General features: G+C 57.4%; 6 protein-coding genes across 6 annotated transcripts; 4 read left to right on the top strand and 2 right to left on the bottom strand.

Annotated features, from left to right (window-relative positions):
• Positions 1-247: 247 nt before the first annotated feature.
• Positions 248-4,339, top strand: MICPUN_55539 (predicted protein; the record flags this gene model as incomplete). Its single annotated transcript, XM_002507697.1, has 2 exons — positions 248-2,029; positions 2,090-4,339. The coding sequence occupies 2 exons, from the start codon at positions 248-250 to the stop codon at positions 4,337-4,339; spliced, it is 4,032 nt and encodes a 1,343-aa protein (XP_002507743.1).
• Positions 4,340-4,479: 140 nt separating this feature from the next.
• On the bottom strand, positions 4,480-5,064 carry MICPUN_51891 (predicted protein; the record flags this gene model as incomplete). Its single annotated transcript, XM_002507310.1, has 1 exon — positions 4,480-5,064. The coding sequence occupies one exon, from the start codon at positions 5,062-5,064 to the stop codon at positions 4,480-4,482; it is 585 nt and encodes a 194-aa protein (XP_002507356.1).
• A 270-nt stretch (positions 5,065-5,334) lies between these two features.
• Positions 5,335-5,688, bottom strand: MICPUN_55537 (predicted protein; the record flags this gene model as incomplete). Its single annotated transcript, XM_002507309.1, has 1 exon — positions 5,335-5,688. One exon carries the CDS (start codon positions 5,686-5,688, stop codon positions 5,335-5,337), a length of 354 nt encoding a protein of 117 aa, XP_002507355.1.
• Positions 5,689-6,058: 370 nt separating this feature from the next.
• MICPUN_55536 (predicted protein) lies at positions 6,059-7,492 on the top strand (the record flags this gene model as incomplete). Its single annotated transcript, XM_002507696.1, has 1 exon — positions 6,059-7,492. The coding sequence occupies one exon, from the start codon at positions 6,059-6,061 to the stop codon at positions 7,490-7,492; it is 1,434 nt and encodes a 477-aa protein (XP_002507742.1).
• A 1,114-nt stretch (positions 7,493-8,606) lies between these two features.
• MICPUN_55535 (predicted protein) lies at positions 8,607-10,539 on the top strand (the record flags this gene model as incomplete). Its single annotated transcript, XM_002507695.1, has 3 exons — positions 8,607-9,575; positions 9,664-10,026; positions 10,134-10,539. 3 exons carry the CDS (start codon positions 8,607-8,609, stop codon positions 10,479-10,481), a joined length of 1,680 nt encoding a protein of 559 aa, XP_002507741.1. The 3' UTR covers positions 10,482-10,539.
• Positions 10,540-11,143: 604 nt separating this feature from the next.
• Positions 11,144-12,667, top strand: MICPUN_107618 (predicted protein). Its single transcript, XM_002507694.1, has one exon. The coding sequence runs from the start codon at positions 11,162-11,164 to the stop codon at positions 11,987-11,989; it is 828 nt and encodes a 275-aa protein (XP_002507740.1). The 5' UTR covers positions 11,144-11,161; the 3' UTR covers positions 11,990-12,667.
• Positions 12,668-15,603: the final 2,936 nt, after the last annotated feature.

Genomic DNA, 15,603 nt, shown 5'->3' with positions numbered 1-15,603 from the left:
ACAAAGGCACCGCCGTCGGCGCGCGAACATACTTGTAAGGTCCGTTTGTCAACGCGGCGGGTATAGCCACACACCCGCGCGCGCGTCACGGGCGAGCGCAGCGCCGAATCACCCACCGAGCCGCGCGCGCATGCGTCTCGATAGCCCATCCCCCCGCCGATAACCGCACGCTCCGACCCGCGGTCGCCTCGCGCCCGCGCCCGGCTGTCGGAGGGCGAGGGGCGCGGCGGTCAGTCGCAGGTACAACATGTCGGAGGGCGGCGCGCGGCGACGCGCGAGCGGGGGCTCGCACCTGGAGCGGATGGCGTCCCTCGTCGACTACAGCAGCAGCGACGAATCGGACGGCGACGCGTGGCATCCGAGCCACGACCGCGGCACCGAACGTCGTCCGCCCGACCCGGTACCCCCCACTGCCGCCCCGACCACCCACCCGCCTCCGCCGTTCGCCGCGCGGAGTCCGAGTCCTCCCGCGCCGTCGGAGGCGTCGCCGATGGACGTCGGATCCCCGGGGACGGACAACCGCGGGTCCCGATCCCCGGGGGAAATCGAAACCGATCCGCTCCCGACGACGACGACGATTCATACGACGACGACGCATACGACGACGACTCGTACGACGACTCATACGACGATGAGATTCAACCTCGGCGCGTCGCCGTCGCCGCGTCACCCCACGCGGCGACGGTCAGAAACGGTCAGAAACGGTCCGCGCTCGCCCGGGTCCGGGGCACTCGGGGCGTCCGCCGCGTCCAGGCTGGCGTCCAGGCGCGCGGCGAACAGACGCGCGGCGGCCGTCGGATCGGAGGGATTCGCCGCGTCGTCGTTTGCATCGCCAAACACAAAGTTCGATCAGACGCAAACGACGGCGAGCCCCAAGGAGGAGGCGACTTTTTCGGGAACGCCGGAGTCGCCCCCGCCGTTCGATTTTTTCTCCCCGGGAGGCGTCGACGCGTCCGGGGGACGTCGCCGTCCGGGCTCCGGCGCCGCGGGGTTCGCCGCCTCGCCGCCGTTCTCGCCGAATCTTTTTTCGCCAAATCTTTTTTCTCCAAATCTTTCTTCGCCAAATCCTTCCCCGTTGTCGCCAAACGCAAACGCGAACGCGAATCCGTTCTCTCCGAACGCGTCTTTCGCGTCCGACGTTTCGAGCGGAACGCCTCTCGCGCCCGGAACCTTCGCGATGGGCGCGTCCGCGTCGTCGTCGTCCAATCGACGGACGCCGACCGGCAAGAACGGCGGCAAGAACGGCGGTAGGAACGGCGGTAAGAAGAACGGGGACGAGGGGACGCGCGCGAGGACCGCGAGGACGTTCGAGTTTACCCCGCCGCCGCCGCCGCCGGGATCGGGCTCGTCGTTCACCCCCGCGGCGTCTGCCGGATCCGCGCCGCCGCCGGCGACGATGCCGGACCTGAACTTTGCGGGGTTTAACCTCGGCGCCGGGTCGTCGTCGGATAAGAATAAGACGTCTTTCCGGAGAAACCTCCGATCGGACGGGACCGATCGCCGACGGGGCGGGCCCGCGCGATCGTCCGGGCCGAGACGCGCGCGAGGTGCGCCGCCGTCGTCGTCGACGAAGCCGGGGGGTGAGTCACCGGGGGGTGAGTCACCGCCCGGTGAGTCACCGGGGGGTGAGTCACCAGCCCCTGGCCCGTCGTCGTCGTCGCCGTCGCCGTCGGGGTCGCCAAACCCCGCGGATTACGGCGCGGACCGCGGGCCCGCGCGCCGCGCGCGAAGGCCCGCGAGGGTGACGGTTCGTTTCTTCGACGAAACGGCTGGAAAACGGCTGGAAAAGGACCACCGGAGCCCCGTGGACGTGCTCAGGGAGAGAACCGCGGCGATGAACCTGCGTTCAACCGGCGGTTCAACCGCTTCGTCCCAAAACCACGCACCCGACGCCTTCGACGCGCGTTCGTCCTTCGCGAATCATCCGTCCCGCGGATCGCCGTCCGGGCGCGCCAAGGCGAACGTAAATCCCGAACACGCGAGCGCGGCAACTCGCGAGAAGGACGAGGGCAACGAACACTTTCGCGCGGTGAGTTTATTTTTAATATTTGTATGGGCAATTAGAATGACATGGTTTTTTTGTTTACAGGGACGATACGCCGCCGCGTTCGCGAGCTACACCCGCGCAATCGAAATCGAATCGACGCGTCGTGATCGCGGATCATCACGCGGGGTGGGTACCGGCCGCGACGTCGCCGTGTGCTACGCGAACAGGGCGGCGACCAGGCTCATGCTCGCAGCGGAATCGACCGCCGCGGGGGGCGGCGGCGTTCGCCGGGGCGTCGTCGGTAAAAACGTTAACGGAGACGAAAACAAAAACAAAAACGCAGCGGCGGAGACGAGGCTCGCTCTGGCGGACTGCCGCGCGGCGCTCCGCGCGGACGCCGGCTTCGACCGCGCCAGGCTCCGCGCGGGCACGTGCCTGGTGCGCCTCGGCGCCTTCGCCGCGGCTGAGGCGGAGTTTAACCTCGTCCGGAGTCACCCGGAGGCTTGCGAGTTGGCTGGGGAGGCGGCGAGGGCGAGGCGAGCGGTGGACGCGTTGAGGGCTGAGACGCTCCCGTGGCTGAGACGACGCGCGATTCGCGGCGTGGCCGAGGGTGCCGAGACGGCGCGGCGCGTCGCCGTCGGTCGAAACACCGGACAAAACGGCCATAAAAACGGCCATAAAAACGGCCGTACAAACGGTTCATCCGATGTTCGCGTCGCGGCGGAGAGGACGGTCCAAGTCGTCGCTCCGCTGCGTCGCCTCGCGCCGCACTGCGCCGTCGTGGCCGAGGCGCACGCGAGGGCGTCGCTGTGCGTCGGTGCCTTCGCCGAGGCGACGCGCGCGGCGGACGAGGACGGCTTCGGGGGCGCGATCGACGAAACCTCGGGGTTGTTTGACGAGGACGCCGTCGACGAGGCGGGCGGCGTCGGTCCGGACGTCGCGGGTTCGAACCCGGCGTCGTCGAAGACAAACAAACAAACAACCACCGACGGTTGGCGCCGCGTCGTCCGCGCGCTGGCGCACTTCGCGAGGGGAAACCCCGGGGCCTGCGTCGACGAGCTCGCGGGTCTGAGCGCCTCTTTTGAAAAAACCAAAGACGTTCGCGACGGGGTTCGATCCGGCGACGTTCACGACGAGGAAACGGCATCCCTCGCCGCCCTGCGACGCGTCGCGACATCGCAGGACGCTCATAAGCGAGCCGGCAACGACGCGTTTCGCGCCGGCAGGTTCGACGACGCGGTCGCGCGATACGCGTCGGCCATCGACGCTGCGTTTCAAGACGACGTTTCCGTTAAAACTTCAAAAGAAACTTCTCCGGATGGTACTCCCGACGACGATTCATACGACGTCGGGTGCATGGGCGCGGCGTCCGTGTGCTTCGCCGCGCTCTGCCTGTGCAACAGCGCCGCCGCGGCGCAGGGCGCGGGTGATCTCCTCGACGCGCTCGCGTATTGCGGGGGAGCGTTGGCGCTCAATCCCGCGCGAGGAAAATCGACGCTTCGCAGGGCTCAGGTTTCGACGTCGCTCCGGCTCTCGTCCGACGCGATTGGCGATTACCGAGCGCTCGTGCGGTTGCTCGAGGGTGCGTCTGGAAAGGTTTCTGATTCTTCTGGAAGGGTTTCTGATTCGCTGTCGGACGCGGGCGCCGGCGTCGACGTCGAATCGCACCTCGCCGCCGCGAAGGCGGCGCTGCGCGAACTCGCCGGGAATCGATCCGACGACCCCCCGGATCACTACGCCACCCTCGGGCTCGTACCACCCGACGTCACCGTCGCCGACCGGGTCAACCGAACGCGTCGCGTGCAGCAGACGGACGTTCGACGCGCGTACCGAGCGCTCGCGCTTCGTCACCACCCCGACAAATCTTTAAAAACCTTTTTAGGTTCAAACATCCTCGGCGCGGCGTGCGGGATTTGGCCGGGGTGGGATTCGAACCGACGCGTGGACGACGCGTGCCCGAGCCCCCACGAGCTCATACGCGCCGACGCCGATCGGATCTTCAAGCTCCTGGGCGAGGCTAACGCGCGTCTGTCGGATCCGGCGACTCGAGCCGCGTACGACGCGGATGAAATCGCGAGGGCTAATAGTCGAGCCGGTAGTTCCGATCGGACGCGAAGGGGAGGTTCCGGGTTCGATCCCCGCGGGGGACACGGCGGGGCTGGATCGCGGTCGTCGACGCGGGGTCGGGGCGGCGACGCCGGCGGATGGAGAGGGAAGGGCGCGGGGAGGGAAGATGGACACGCCGGTCGAGGAGGCGACCGTTTCAACAACAATTTCGGCGGCGGCGGTCGGGGTCGGGGCGGGAGAGGCGGACGAAGGTGGGACGGGTTCGGCGCGTCCTACGGCTTCTGATTTCGCGTTCTAAACACCGGCGTTCATTCATGCGAGAAGAGACGCACGAGAGAAGGGAAGAGACGAGAGACGCGCACCGGTACCGGTGAGACGCTTACGCTTACGAATTCATACATTTTCATCAGACGCCTCACCTCGCCTCACCTCACCTCGCCTCGCCTCGCCTCGCCTCGCCTCACCTCCAGTCCGCGTTCCTGTAGTATATGAATTTTTTCCCGCCGCACCTCACGCACTGAATCTGTCCCGGCTTCTTGGCCGGGTTGTTCCAGCAAACCCCACACTTCTCCTCGGCGTCCTTCCCCCCGAAGACGCCCATGAAGCCGCCCACCTTGATCGGGACGTATCCCGCTCGCTCGCACTTGGAGGTGCTGAAGTTCTTCTCCCTCCATCCCTCGCCGACGTGGCAGTTGTAGCACTTGCGCAGGCCGGTGCCGAGGCAGAGGTCGCACCGCTTCTTCTCCAGGTTGCCCTGCGACGTCCCCGCCAGGTTGCCCTCGTCGTTGTACGAGGCGCCCTTCCCATTCTCGGCTCGCTTCTTGCCGAAGCCAAAGGCGCGCGCGACGGTGGCGAACCCGGGGCGCCCAGCCGAAGGGCGCGCGGCGGTATCCGCGGCGGTGTCCGCGGCGCGACGACGAGACGGCGCGGGGACGACGGACGCGCCGGTGGCGGGCGTCGCGAGGAGATACATGGCGCGCGGGTGAGTTATGAGCCCTAATCACATTCATGCATGACTGAGATCATGTGTCGTTTATCACGTAACACTTACAAGTAAGTTATTTGTAACATTACCTTCGGGCTGGGCGGGCGCACAGCTGTTGTTCTGGCGGGAGATGACGCGGTTCCTGTCGGGGGAGGCGGAAATCGGGCGCGGGGCGTTGGGCGACGCGCCGCCTTGACGGCGCCCGGCTCCGCTCGCACGTGTATCATCGATGTAACTCAACTGTTCATCACAACGTAGCGACTGGACACGGAGCGAGTGGACGCGAGTGCTGTTGTTATTTTTTCTCAACAGCGGGTTTTTTCTCGTCCTCGACGACGATGCCCCACTCGCAAAACTCTGGCCAAGTTTGCATGTGCGTTTCGGGCTCTTGCGAGGGCTCGCCGCGGTTCTCACACGCCCAGCGCGTGTATCCCTCCTTGTCCGACTTGACGTGCGGATCTTTCGGGTCAAAGTCGCAACACCTTTCGCACAGCCACTCGGCACACTCGTCGTCCTCCTGGAACCAAAACGCGACGCCCTTTTTCAGTTGAAACGACCTCCGGCGACTGTACACGGCGCACCGGGGCTCGCACCAGCAACAGTGCATTTCGTGGTGACAGAAGTCACACTCGGGGGGGGAATCCTCCATCTCGATGTTGTACCGGTAGGTGTGCGGAATGATCTCTTTTCACGCCGTTAAGGGTTTTACTCATAGCAATTTGACATCCCTTCTCTTTATTTGCCCACGGGATAACACTTAAGATGGATACCTCTTAAAAGTTAATACGGGTTAAAACCCTTTTACAATACCAATACATTTGATAGAAGAGTTGAGCAAGTACCTTCGTAGCTGCTAGCGGTGCTTCAGTGTTACTGGGGGAAGGAGCTCTTCCCCCTTTCCTTCACTAACGCTCCAGGACTGCGCACACTAATTGTTCGAATTAAAACATTCCAGAGGGGATCCGCTGCTTTTGAGTAACACTTAGTCCTCTGGATTCTTCTCTTAGTCTCGTGCGACGATGAATTTCTCTTTCTCCGTTTGGCAAGCGACGCTTCTCTTCGCCGTCTTACTCGCGCAGGCGTCGACTATCGACGCGTGGGCGAGAGGTAATGGAGGCCATATGTCGGACCATACCCTCGAACAGGTCTCCGTGCGCGCGAGCGGCGAGATGGCAGCGGGGGGTAGATTGCGCGGTGCCGTCGAGGAACGTGGACGAGACGGCTCTCAAGGAGACGGTCCTTTAGACCCGGCGACGATGAAGGCGCGGTGGGAATCGGCAGCGCGTGGCTTTGCTACGCACATAGCTGCAGAAAAGCGAGAGTCGGGCGAGGTCCATTCTGCCCGCTCTGAGCCGACGGAAGCGACGCCAGACGTACTGAGTTTCGTCAAGTCGTCGAACACCGAGGTGGGGACAAAGAGCGAAGATCCCACTAGCAAGAACGGAGCCCCGACTGGTGATGCCTCGACTGCTGCGGAAAAGGACGTTGCGGAGTCGCAAGCTCAGGCGGAGGAAGCTGCTGTCAAAGCGGAAAAGATGGAAAAAACTTACCTTCACAAGTTTGATCCAGTTTGGTCATCTGCGGATTTGATCATATTCTCGACGTACACATCTGGTAACACGGAAGGAGACTTGAAAGCATTTGAAGCGTACGCTGCTGGTCAAGATAATTACCAGACAGAAGCGGTGAGGCAGTACAAGATGATACAACGGTGGCAAAAAAGTGTCATGGACGTGTTTGGGGTTCAGCCAATCATCTTTGGTGTCGACCAGAACGTCCATCCCACACCGACGAGCTGTGACGTGCTGAACAAGTGGAACTTATCGTGCACCAACGAGCCACGATATCCACATTTTACGAACGGTAATCGGGCTAGAAACGGTGGTCGGCCGGTGGCTGTAGATGCAAAACACTGGTATGCAAGCTACTTTCTTGATCAGGGAAAGGCGGTTCTATTTTCCGATGTTGACCTTGTGTTTTACCGCAACGGGAGAACTTTCGTCGATGCTTGCCCGGGATTGTGCATTCTATCCGACGATAAGACTACAGATGATAAATTTATGTTTTCACTTAGCACTGGTTTATGGGCCGCACATCCAACGAAAGAAACGAAAGCGACGTTTCAGGACATGCTGGGCAGAATGAAAGAAGACACACTAGAAGAACAGATTTTATTCAGGCTAACCACCGAGCAACAGCCAGATGTGAAATCAAAAAATCAAACGTGGTTCCGCGTCTGGTCCAAAAGTGCTGTTTCAAATTTTGATGTGGCGATGGCCAGGAGAGCCAAAGGGCTTCCAGCGGGTTGCTCGGTGATTCACTTTGGCTACGTCGGCGGAGCTGAGAACAAGAATAGGCTGCACGAGGCAATAAGTGAGTTCCCGGAGAGCCATGGGCTCTGCGCAAGCTTTGATGATTCCGTCACTGAAAATGTCTTCATCGCGCCGCCTTGACTGGATGCGCGTTTTACGTTCATTGGCGCGGCGTGGTATTCTTGGGAAGGATTTCTCGACTGGTTCACTTTACTGGGGTTAATAACTACTCTTATAGCTCTAGACTACTAGACTTGTAGAAGGTAGACTAAGTGTTACCTTCATTCGTAATAATACGAAGTACGAAGGTAATAAGGTATGAGTATCATTAAATAATGACTATGTGCGAAATTCGCACCTTCGTACCTTCTGTACAAGCTAATAAGAGTGTGTCCATTTTGACTCGAAAATGACGGTTTAACTTGCTTCGTTGCTTCAAAATCTTCATTGGCGAGGCTCCTGAATCGCCAAACCAAACTTTGGCGATCCATGGACACAGCAAACAGTTAAGAAAACATGTCAGATTCTTCCTTTTGAGATTTTGATGGTGGTACAAATGGGTTGAGCATCATTGGCTAAATGTACAAAAGCACGCAATCGCCCAAGTAATTTATGCCAACAAATCATTGGAGCTCAAAATGTAACCAAAAGATTATGCAATTTGGTGCTCGCACAAAGCCACTATAGTGGCTTTTTCTCGTGTAGTGAGTTGAGTGCAACTGTCGACAAGTTTTCCAGGCTTTTTGGCAAAAAATTGGAACTGTCGACAAGTTTTCCAGGATATTTGGCAAAAAATTGGCGCCAGCATCCCGTGTTTCGTCACTTTCCTACCGCTCCCCATCAAAGCAATCCCCTTTCATTCCCAACGATGCCGAAAAACAGCGGGACCAACAGTCAGGTTTGCTCCCCTTGACCCTACTTTTCCCTTTCCTCCCTTCCTTCCGCTTCTATTAGACGACATATTCATCTATTATGGTGTTTTAGTAGCAAATTCCGCCCAGAAATTCCGCCCAGAATTCCGCCTAGCCTGGGCGGAATTCCGCCCAGAAAGCGGAATTCTAGGCGGAATTCTAGGCGGAATTCTAGGCGGAATTCCGCCCAGTTTTTGCACTTCTAAAACACCCTATTAGACGACAGATTCATCTGCATATAATGGGACGAACTTCTACAAGTGCAAATTCCGACGAGCGCTTGCCGGCCGAACTGTGAAGCACGGCGGTCGTGCCTCCCCGACCGAAACAAATCTCCTTCCTTGATGCATGCCCCCAAGCGCCCGCGTCTGCGGGGGAGGGGGGGGGGGCTATCTTCCGACGCGGGCCTCGAGATCCAACCCGCGCAACTCTCCACGCGATCCGTCGACGTCTTGCACTCCCTCCTCCCCTCCCGCTCCTTCAGGTGCAGCCATCCTGGATGCACACGCGTGTTGCGCGATCTGGCCGGTTTGAAGCGGCACGTCACGAGAATACACGGGGGTGGCAGTGCGTCCCTCGTCTTCGACGCATCACGCGGTGAGCTGGACCTCGCCGACTCGGACGTCTCTCGCACAGAACAGGATCAGCAACAGTGCGCGTTGCCCAAGCAGCTTGCTTCATTTGACGAAGACAGACGTCGATCAGCGGGCGAAATAATTTCGATGTCGAGCGGGCTGGATAGATTGGACACATCCGGCGATCATGTCGGGTCCATGCTGCAATCAGCGGCGCCTATCAACCAAGTCTCAGAAGACAAAGGACCCGTGGACGTGAACGGCGTGCGGTATAGCGGCGGCGACGTAGACATCCTGCGTCACTGGCGGCATCGCAGCATCGTACTGCAACGAATGTGGTCTAAGGACGGGGATCCAACTCGTGATTGGCGCGGTGTGACTTTCGAACAGTCAAGGGCGGATGCCTTTATTAGGGATAGGGTGACGGATATCGAGCTGGATGATACAGGTCTGACTGGTGTGATTCCGGTCGAGCTGGCGCACCTAGACGCATTGCGTACGGTGAGCATGCGCGGCAACGGGTTAACATCTATGCCGTTTGAAATCGGGCAGTGCGCATTGCTGCGGAACCTTCGCCTGAGCAACAATAACCTGAGGGAGATACCAAGGGCCGTCGGCGATCTCGTGAACCTAGAGCAGCTGTGGCTCGGTGGAAATAAACTTGCGCAGTGTCCCAAGGAACTGTCAAAGCTTCGCTCGCTGCGCGTGCTGGAACTCTCGAACAATGAATTGATATCGGTGCGGGCCCTAGCGATGTCTTGATGCATTTTATGATTGGATCCGTGACTCATTGACTGACGTTTCCCTCCAAAATCTCCCATCGCAGATGCCCGCCGAGATCGGCGACATGCCTACACTCAACGCGGTCTTCCTTAACAATAACCGCCGTCTATTGACAGTCCCGCACTCGTTCGGCGAGGCGATGAAACGCGGCGTGGGGGTCCTGCTTGATATCCACACTCGCGTGCTCGAAGCTGCCGAGGCTCAAATTGGAAACTGGAGTACTCCGGGTCCCGGTGGTGAGGATGCACGCGCGCTACGCACCGTTCGCGAGCGATGGCAGTGTGATGACTTGCGCAATCGCGTGTGGAATGACCCTGTTTCGGACCCTCTGACATGGAAGGGTGTGGGCGTATGTAATGGTCGGGTGACCCTACTGAGCCTGACGGGCGAGAAGCTGACGGGCATGGTGAGTTGCTCTCTCGACGCATCTTCTGTTTCCTCATTTCCCCGTCAAACAAACATTCATCCCCGTAACGGACCGATCCCCTCCTTTTTCCCTTTCGTCCCATTCAGGTACCCCCGGAGATATCCCAACTGAGCTTTCTCCGCGTGCTGTCGCTTGGGGGTAACAAACTGAGTGCCCTCCCACCCGAGTTTAACCAGTTGCGCTTGCTCGAGGAACTGGAGCTCTTTGGCAACGAGCTGACCACTATCGACTTGACCGGGTTGAACTCCCTTCGAAGGCTGGACTTGTACGGTAATCGACTCCGGGCGTTTCCGGAGTCCATGCACAGTCTTCAAAATCTGGCCAGTGTCATGGTTTGGCGCAATCCAATCCGGGAAGGTCGCGGCATAATCAGCGATCTTCGCGCCGCGGGAGTTTCGGTATATGTCGACGACGAGCACTTTATCAACGAGTAGCGTTGTGGTGTATATTTAGTTCTCATTTATATAGTTCTCATGGGAACAGGTGATAGTTGATCAATCATCTATGCATAAAAGCAACCCCGAAAACTTTGCGGATGTGTTTTCTCCACTCATTGAATCAGCACAATGCTCGAAAGGAATCTGGGCTGACACTCCCTCTCTGGTATGACTCTGTTTCGGAAACCAACCTTCTTGAACAGGAATCGGCCGAAGTCATGTCCCGCGCGCTTTGGACGACTCCTCGTTGTGTGAGTTAGATAGGGAGGACCTTGCATATGGACAGGGGGTCACTGGTCACCGCTATATCAAAACCAAGCGGTGACCACCTCGAACAGCACTTCAGAATATGCGCGGTACCTTCGTACCAGGTAGACGACCTGCGCACCTTGCTCGAGACACCGGCAGTTTCATTTTATGATTGAAATTATCTTTTGACGGATAAATCACGTGAATTTCTACGCGGCGAGTCAAAATCACGTGATTTAACAATGAAACAGACGGTGGTTGGACAACTAGGAAGACCAGGTCGAAGGGAGCTTCAAGACAGCATACGCATCCTTATATTTGACCGAAAAGAAACGTATTTATATACTGTTACAGGTCCGTTACAGGAGGTCAGCGCAGTGATGCCGCGAGCGTACGTACACTCTGATGTTCGACATTGGATACTAGCTATGGGCATCTGCATGTCTTCCCCTCCACCTCGACCGATGGGCTATCTGGACCGCAGGATTCGCGAGCAGCTCCGTTCGTACGTTGCGAACGAGCCTGAGCTGAAGCGCACCCGCTCCTTTCACGCCGTCGTCTCTACGTTCGACTCCATGCTACGATCTTTTCGAGGTGTTCGCGCGGTGTTCGACCGCATGGACGCAGATAGTAGCGACACCATCGACTTCGACGAATTTCTTATCGCATGCGAACAATTGCGCGTCAGAAAACGCTGGCGCATTTTGGGCTCCGACGACGGAGTGACGGCCGATACCTTGCGCGCGCTTTACCTCCACGCCGACTCGAACGGTGACGGCACGATCGACTTTAGGGAATTCGTCTGCCTCCTCGCGCTCTTGTACCTGATGTCTGATCCGGCCGCGCCCGCCATGGACGACCTGCATTATGATACGCAACGCGTGGCGCATAGCGCGATGACTAAAGCTCTGGGCGCGTGGCTCGTGTTCGATCCCAAGGGTGACGGTTTCATTCGAAGATCCCAGGTCACTAACGTGCTGGACTCGCTCAGGTTACGAACAGTTCACCCGCAGGATCGCGACATGTTCAGATCGCTTAGAAAGCGACTCAGGGGGCTGCCGTGGGATATCTACGATACGGTGACCCTTCAAGCTTTTCTCATGGCTGTCCAGGAATGGACTGATCTCATCCCTGAGGAGACAGGTTCTGAATCATCTGGGCGCGCTTCACCATTTGGTCCATTCCTGTCGTTGACGCCAAGGAAAAGTCCGGTGCCCAGAACACTGAACGTCACCCCCGCCAAGAGCACAGTCTGAGACGGAATATAGGTCTCGGCAGGATTCTCACTCACATCTTTACTCAGCTAAGCTCAATATAGCTATCACGCTCGGCTGCAAAACCAGTTATCTATGTTGGCAGGCTGGCAGTTTCTTTAGTGCTTTAAGCTCGTCCGCGGTAGTTGCGTTGGTGCCGCAGTTGTGATGATGCGGTGGTTGCGATGATGACGATGTGCAAAGCCTCAATTTGCAGAGACCGAAACGCCTTCGAACACATGTGAAACTATCCATGATGGAACAAAACGTCGCCTCCCTCTCTTTTGTGTGAATTTGTGCAGCACAAATTTCAGTATGTCACAGCGGCTATCTGGCTGACAAATGTATGCATACCACATGAACCATCTTTTAATATCAGTACTACTGTATTTCACCGTTGATAACCACTATTCTATCCGCCTTTCAATGTTGGGCAATATCTCTGGAACTGAACCACTTCCAATGGCAAGAGATACCTCGTCTAAAGAACAAATCCGTAAGCACGCAAGAACGTCGCCCTTGCGCACCTATGTTCTCCATATTGGAATAATTTTGGTTGTTGATGTGACCTTTGTATTTTTACCTTGATACGAAGGTATCTTCGAAGGTAGTGAAAAGGTTGAGATTTACCTGCTTCCTAGCTAGTTTCATCTCAATTAATGAACACATGAGGCTAGCTATAGGTACACATGCGTCGAAGAAGGAGCTTAACCTACACCGCCGTCGACAGTGTCCTGGATTTGCCGAATTAGCGCCGCCCTCGCCCTGAAATTTCGCTCGTTGACATACAGGTAGGTTGCTGCGGGTAACGCAAGCGCAAAGATTCGGAGCATCAGGAACGGAAACCAGCGGCGAAGATTTAGGTCGCAGATCGTTACCTGAATGGCGATGCTCAACGGGATGTGCGCGCATTCCGTAATGAGGAAACGCTCTATGCGTACGGGCACAATAAAGACGGCGCAAAAGGTTGACACCACGTTACTCGCCATGGGTATTACCCATCTGTAGAGTCCAATCTGTTGAGAACAAGTCAAATCTGTTGAGGACGATTGGAATGCATTGCTCGACCTGCCGATAAAGAGCATCATCAAGGCGAGAAACAATCGAAACGTGCATATCACCGCCTCTCGGGACCAGATATACCGGCTCCGCCATTCCTCGCCACCCTTCCTTGTCGTCTTTGACGATGTAAAGACACCATGACCGTGAGTTTGGTTCCATACACTGAAAGTGATAAGTGACAATAACGCGCTGGCCGTTGCGGCCATGTGAGGTGTTTGCAGAATTGAGCGAAATGAAGCAAAGAACGATCCAACCATCCAGTTATTGATTCGAAGCAGTCCGAATAACGAGGAGCATAGCGCAACAATCATGAAGATGACGTCTGTGGTCGGGGACGCGCGTTGGGTCGCGAGCCTCTCGCGCATGAGACGCTCCGTTACCTCGCGGCTCGACCCATCAACGGCGATGTGGTGGGCTGTCAGCGCGGACACGTCGGAATCCGGCACCACGCACGCCACCGCCCGGGCCAAACGTGCGGCCAGGCCGTGAAATATGTCTCCCTTGGTCCCTGCAGCACTCCGATGAGCGCCCATCATCTGTTCGAGAAGGGTATCAACCTCGCCCCGGTCGCAGAGAGTGAGGAATGCAATTCGAGCACGAAAGCTCCGGGTGTTCGTATCCAAGGCAGTGACGTCTATATTTCGAGCTACTTGAGCTCCTGCGCCTTCGCCATTGACCCTTTCACACCCCAGGCTCTCGACGTAGCGAAAAATCCGCCGCGCCTCCCTTGCGATGGTATCCGTATCAGAGCCGCCCTTAAGGACGCTAGCACTCTGGGTCAGACATCGTCGCGCGAGACCAACTCCCTGGATGCAGATGGCCTCCACCATGACCGCAGGATGCCGACGGATTTGTTCCCTATCAGCAGTCACCAGTGCATCCATTGCAGTTTCATATGGAGTCATGCGAGGTACTGATCTCGGCTCATGCCAGTCCCTTGGCACTGCAATCCACGGGCGCCCGCACGCGAGCAGCACGCACGCGATCCTGCCGTCTGAAAACCTCGCCGCCGCGTGCAAAGCGTCGTCCTCTTCGCCGTCAGGACCAATCGCGCGAACAAGCGCCAACGGAGTCGATTCCCCGAGCCTCCAAGAAGAAAACCGGCGACAATTCGTGGTTGCGGCAACACCAAGCGTTCTGAAGTCCTCGACCGTGCCGCATATGCCGTCAATGACCGCGCAGATGTTTTGCGTTCGTCGCGAATGCACGGCGAAGAGTATCCAACCGGCGAGATCGGCATTACTCACTTGCGGTGCGTACTGCTCCACCATTGCGCGGATGAGTGCATCACTCGGGCCGATCTTCTCTTGCACGCACCCCTGTACCCCTCGGTAATCGGCATCCCCATCGTCCTCTGAGTCGTATTCTGAGTCTAAAGTGCTATTTCCGGTGAGGTAGCACGCCCATGCAATGGTTTGCGCCGCTGCCACGCGTCCTGTGCGTCCCGCAAGGACCTTTCCGAGCTCCTCGGGCGAGGCCCATCCGTCAGTGACAGAGAGCGCACAGCGAGCGGCGTAGTACACATCAATTTCGGCGACAAGAACCACATAAAGGTCCTCGTCGACCGCCCGTCGCTCTCCCCGAGCGTCATACGCGATCACCCGCATCATCCCGTTCGTTCCGAACGGGATGCGACCGACCGTAACGACCTGATCGTGATCCGCGATGGCGACGACGCTGAAGTGTAGATGAACGTGGTTGGTGCGCGACCAGCACATCGACAGAATGCTCGCGCCCCCTGCGTCGTCTTGACCCCTCCCAGCTCGAAGGAGCCCGTATGCCTCGCATTTTACCGTCGTTGCGTGGGGCGAGAGGAGTCGGCGGGGCAACTCGAGTGCGACGGTCTCGCTCGGCTTCCCCGCACCGGTGAAGATCAGGGGAACATGCGTGTCGACGTGATGGGGAATCTGCATGGATTCGTCTCTTAATTCGCTGCTTCGTATTGCTTGCCTCGGTCGACCCAGGGTTGGCTGTGAGTGGTCTGTCTTGTCCGTGTCACGTGACTTTTTTCTCAAGTGCTAAAAGTTACTTGTAGTGCGAAGTGACGTAAAGTGGTGTGAAGAGATATATACATATACAGATAGTCACGTATCGTATTTATGGTTAACGTCAGTGGCGGCCGTGACTGGAGCGCAGCGACCAAGGACTACCCAATTCTTGGGGTCCTTTACGCAAGTAAAATATTTTTCGACAAACCTAATTACGGTTAGGGCCCATCGCGGCCATACCTGGAGCGAAGCGACCCAGAACCCGTGCAAGTTTTATCAACTCTCGGTCAATCCAAAAATCCAGAAATCCAGTATTTTCAAAAGAACCTCACAAAAATTTCAAGGTTTTAATAAAAAGATTTTTGTTAGATAGGGAGTTATGGTTTACTTGGATTTCTGGATTATTGGATTATTATTAACTTGACGAGACTATGAGACCAAGTCACGGGGAACTCTCCTATCAACCCTATCAAGTGTCAATGCAACCGCGGCCGTGACTAGGTAGTACCTTGATTGGAAGGCATCTTACTTTATTTGTACCTTCGAAGCTTATACATAATACGAAAC

Source organism: Micromonas commoda, chromosome 1 (genome assembly GCF_000090985.2).
Source record: "Micromonas commoda chromosome 1, complete sequence".
NCBI lineage: Eukaryota > Viridiplantae > Chlorophyta > Mamiellophyceae > Mamiellales > Mamiellaceae > Micromonas > Micromonas commoda.
This window is presented reverse-complemented; position numbering and strand designations above follow the sequence as displayed.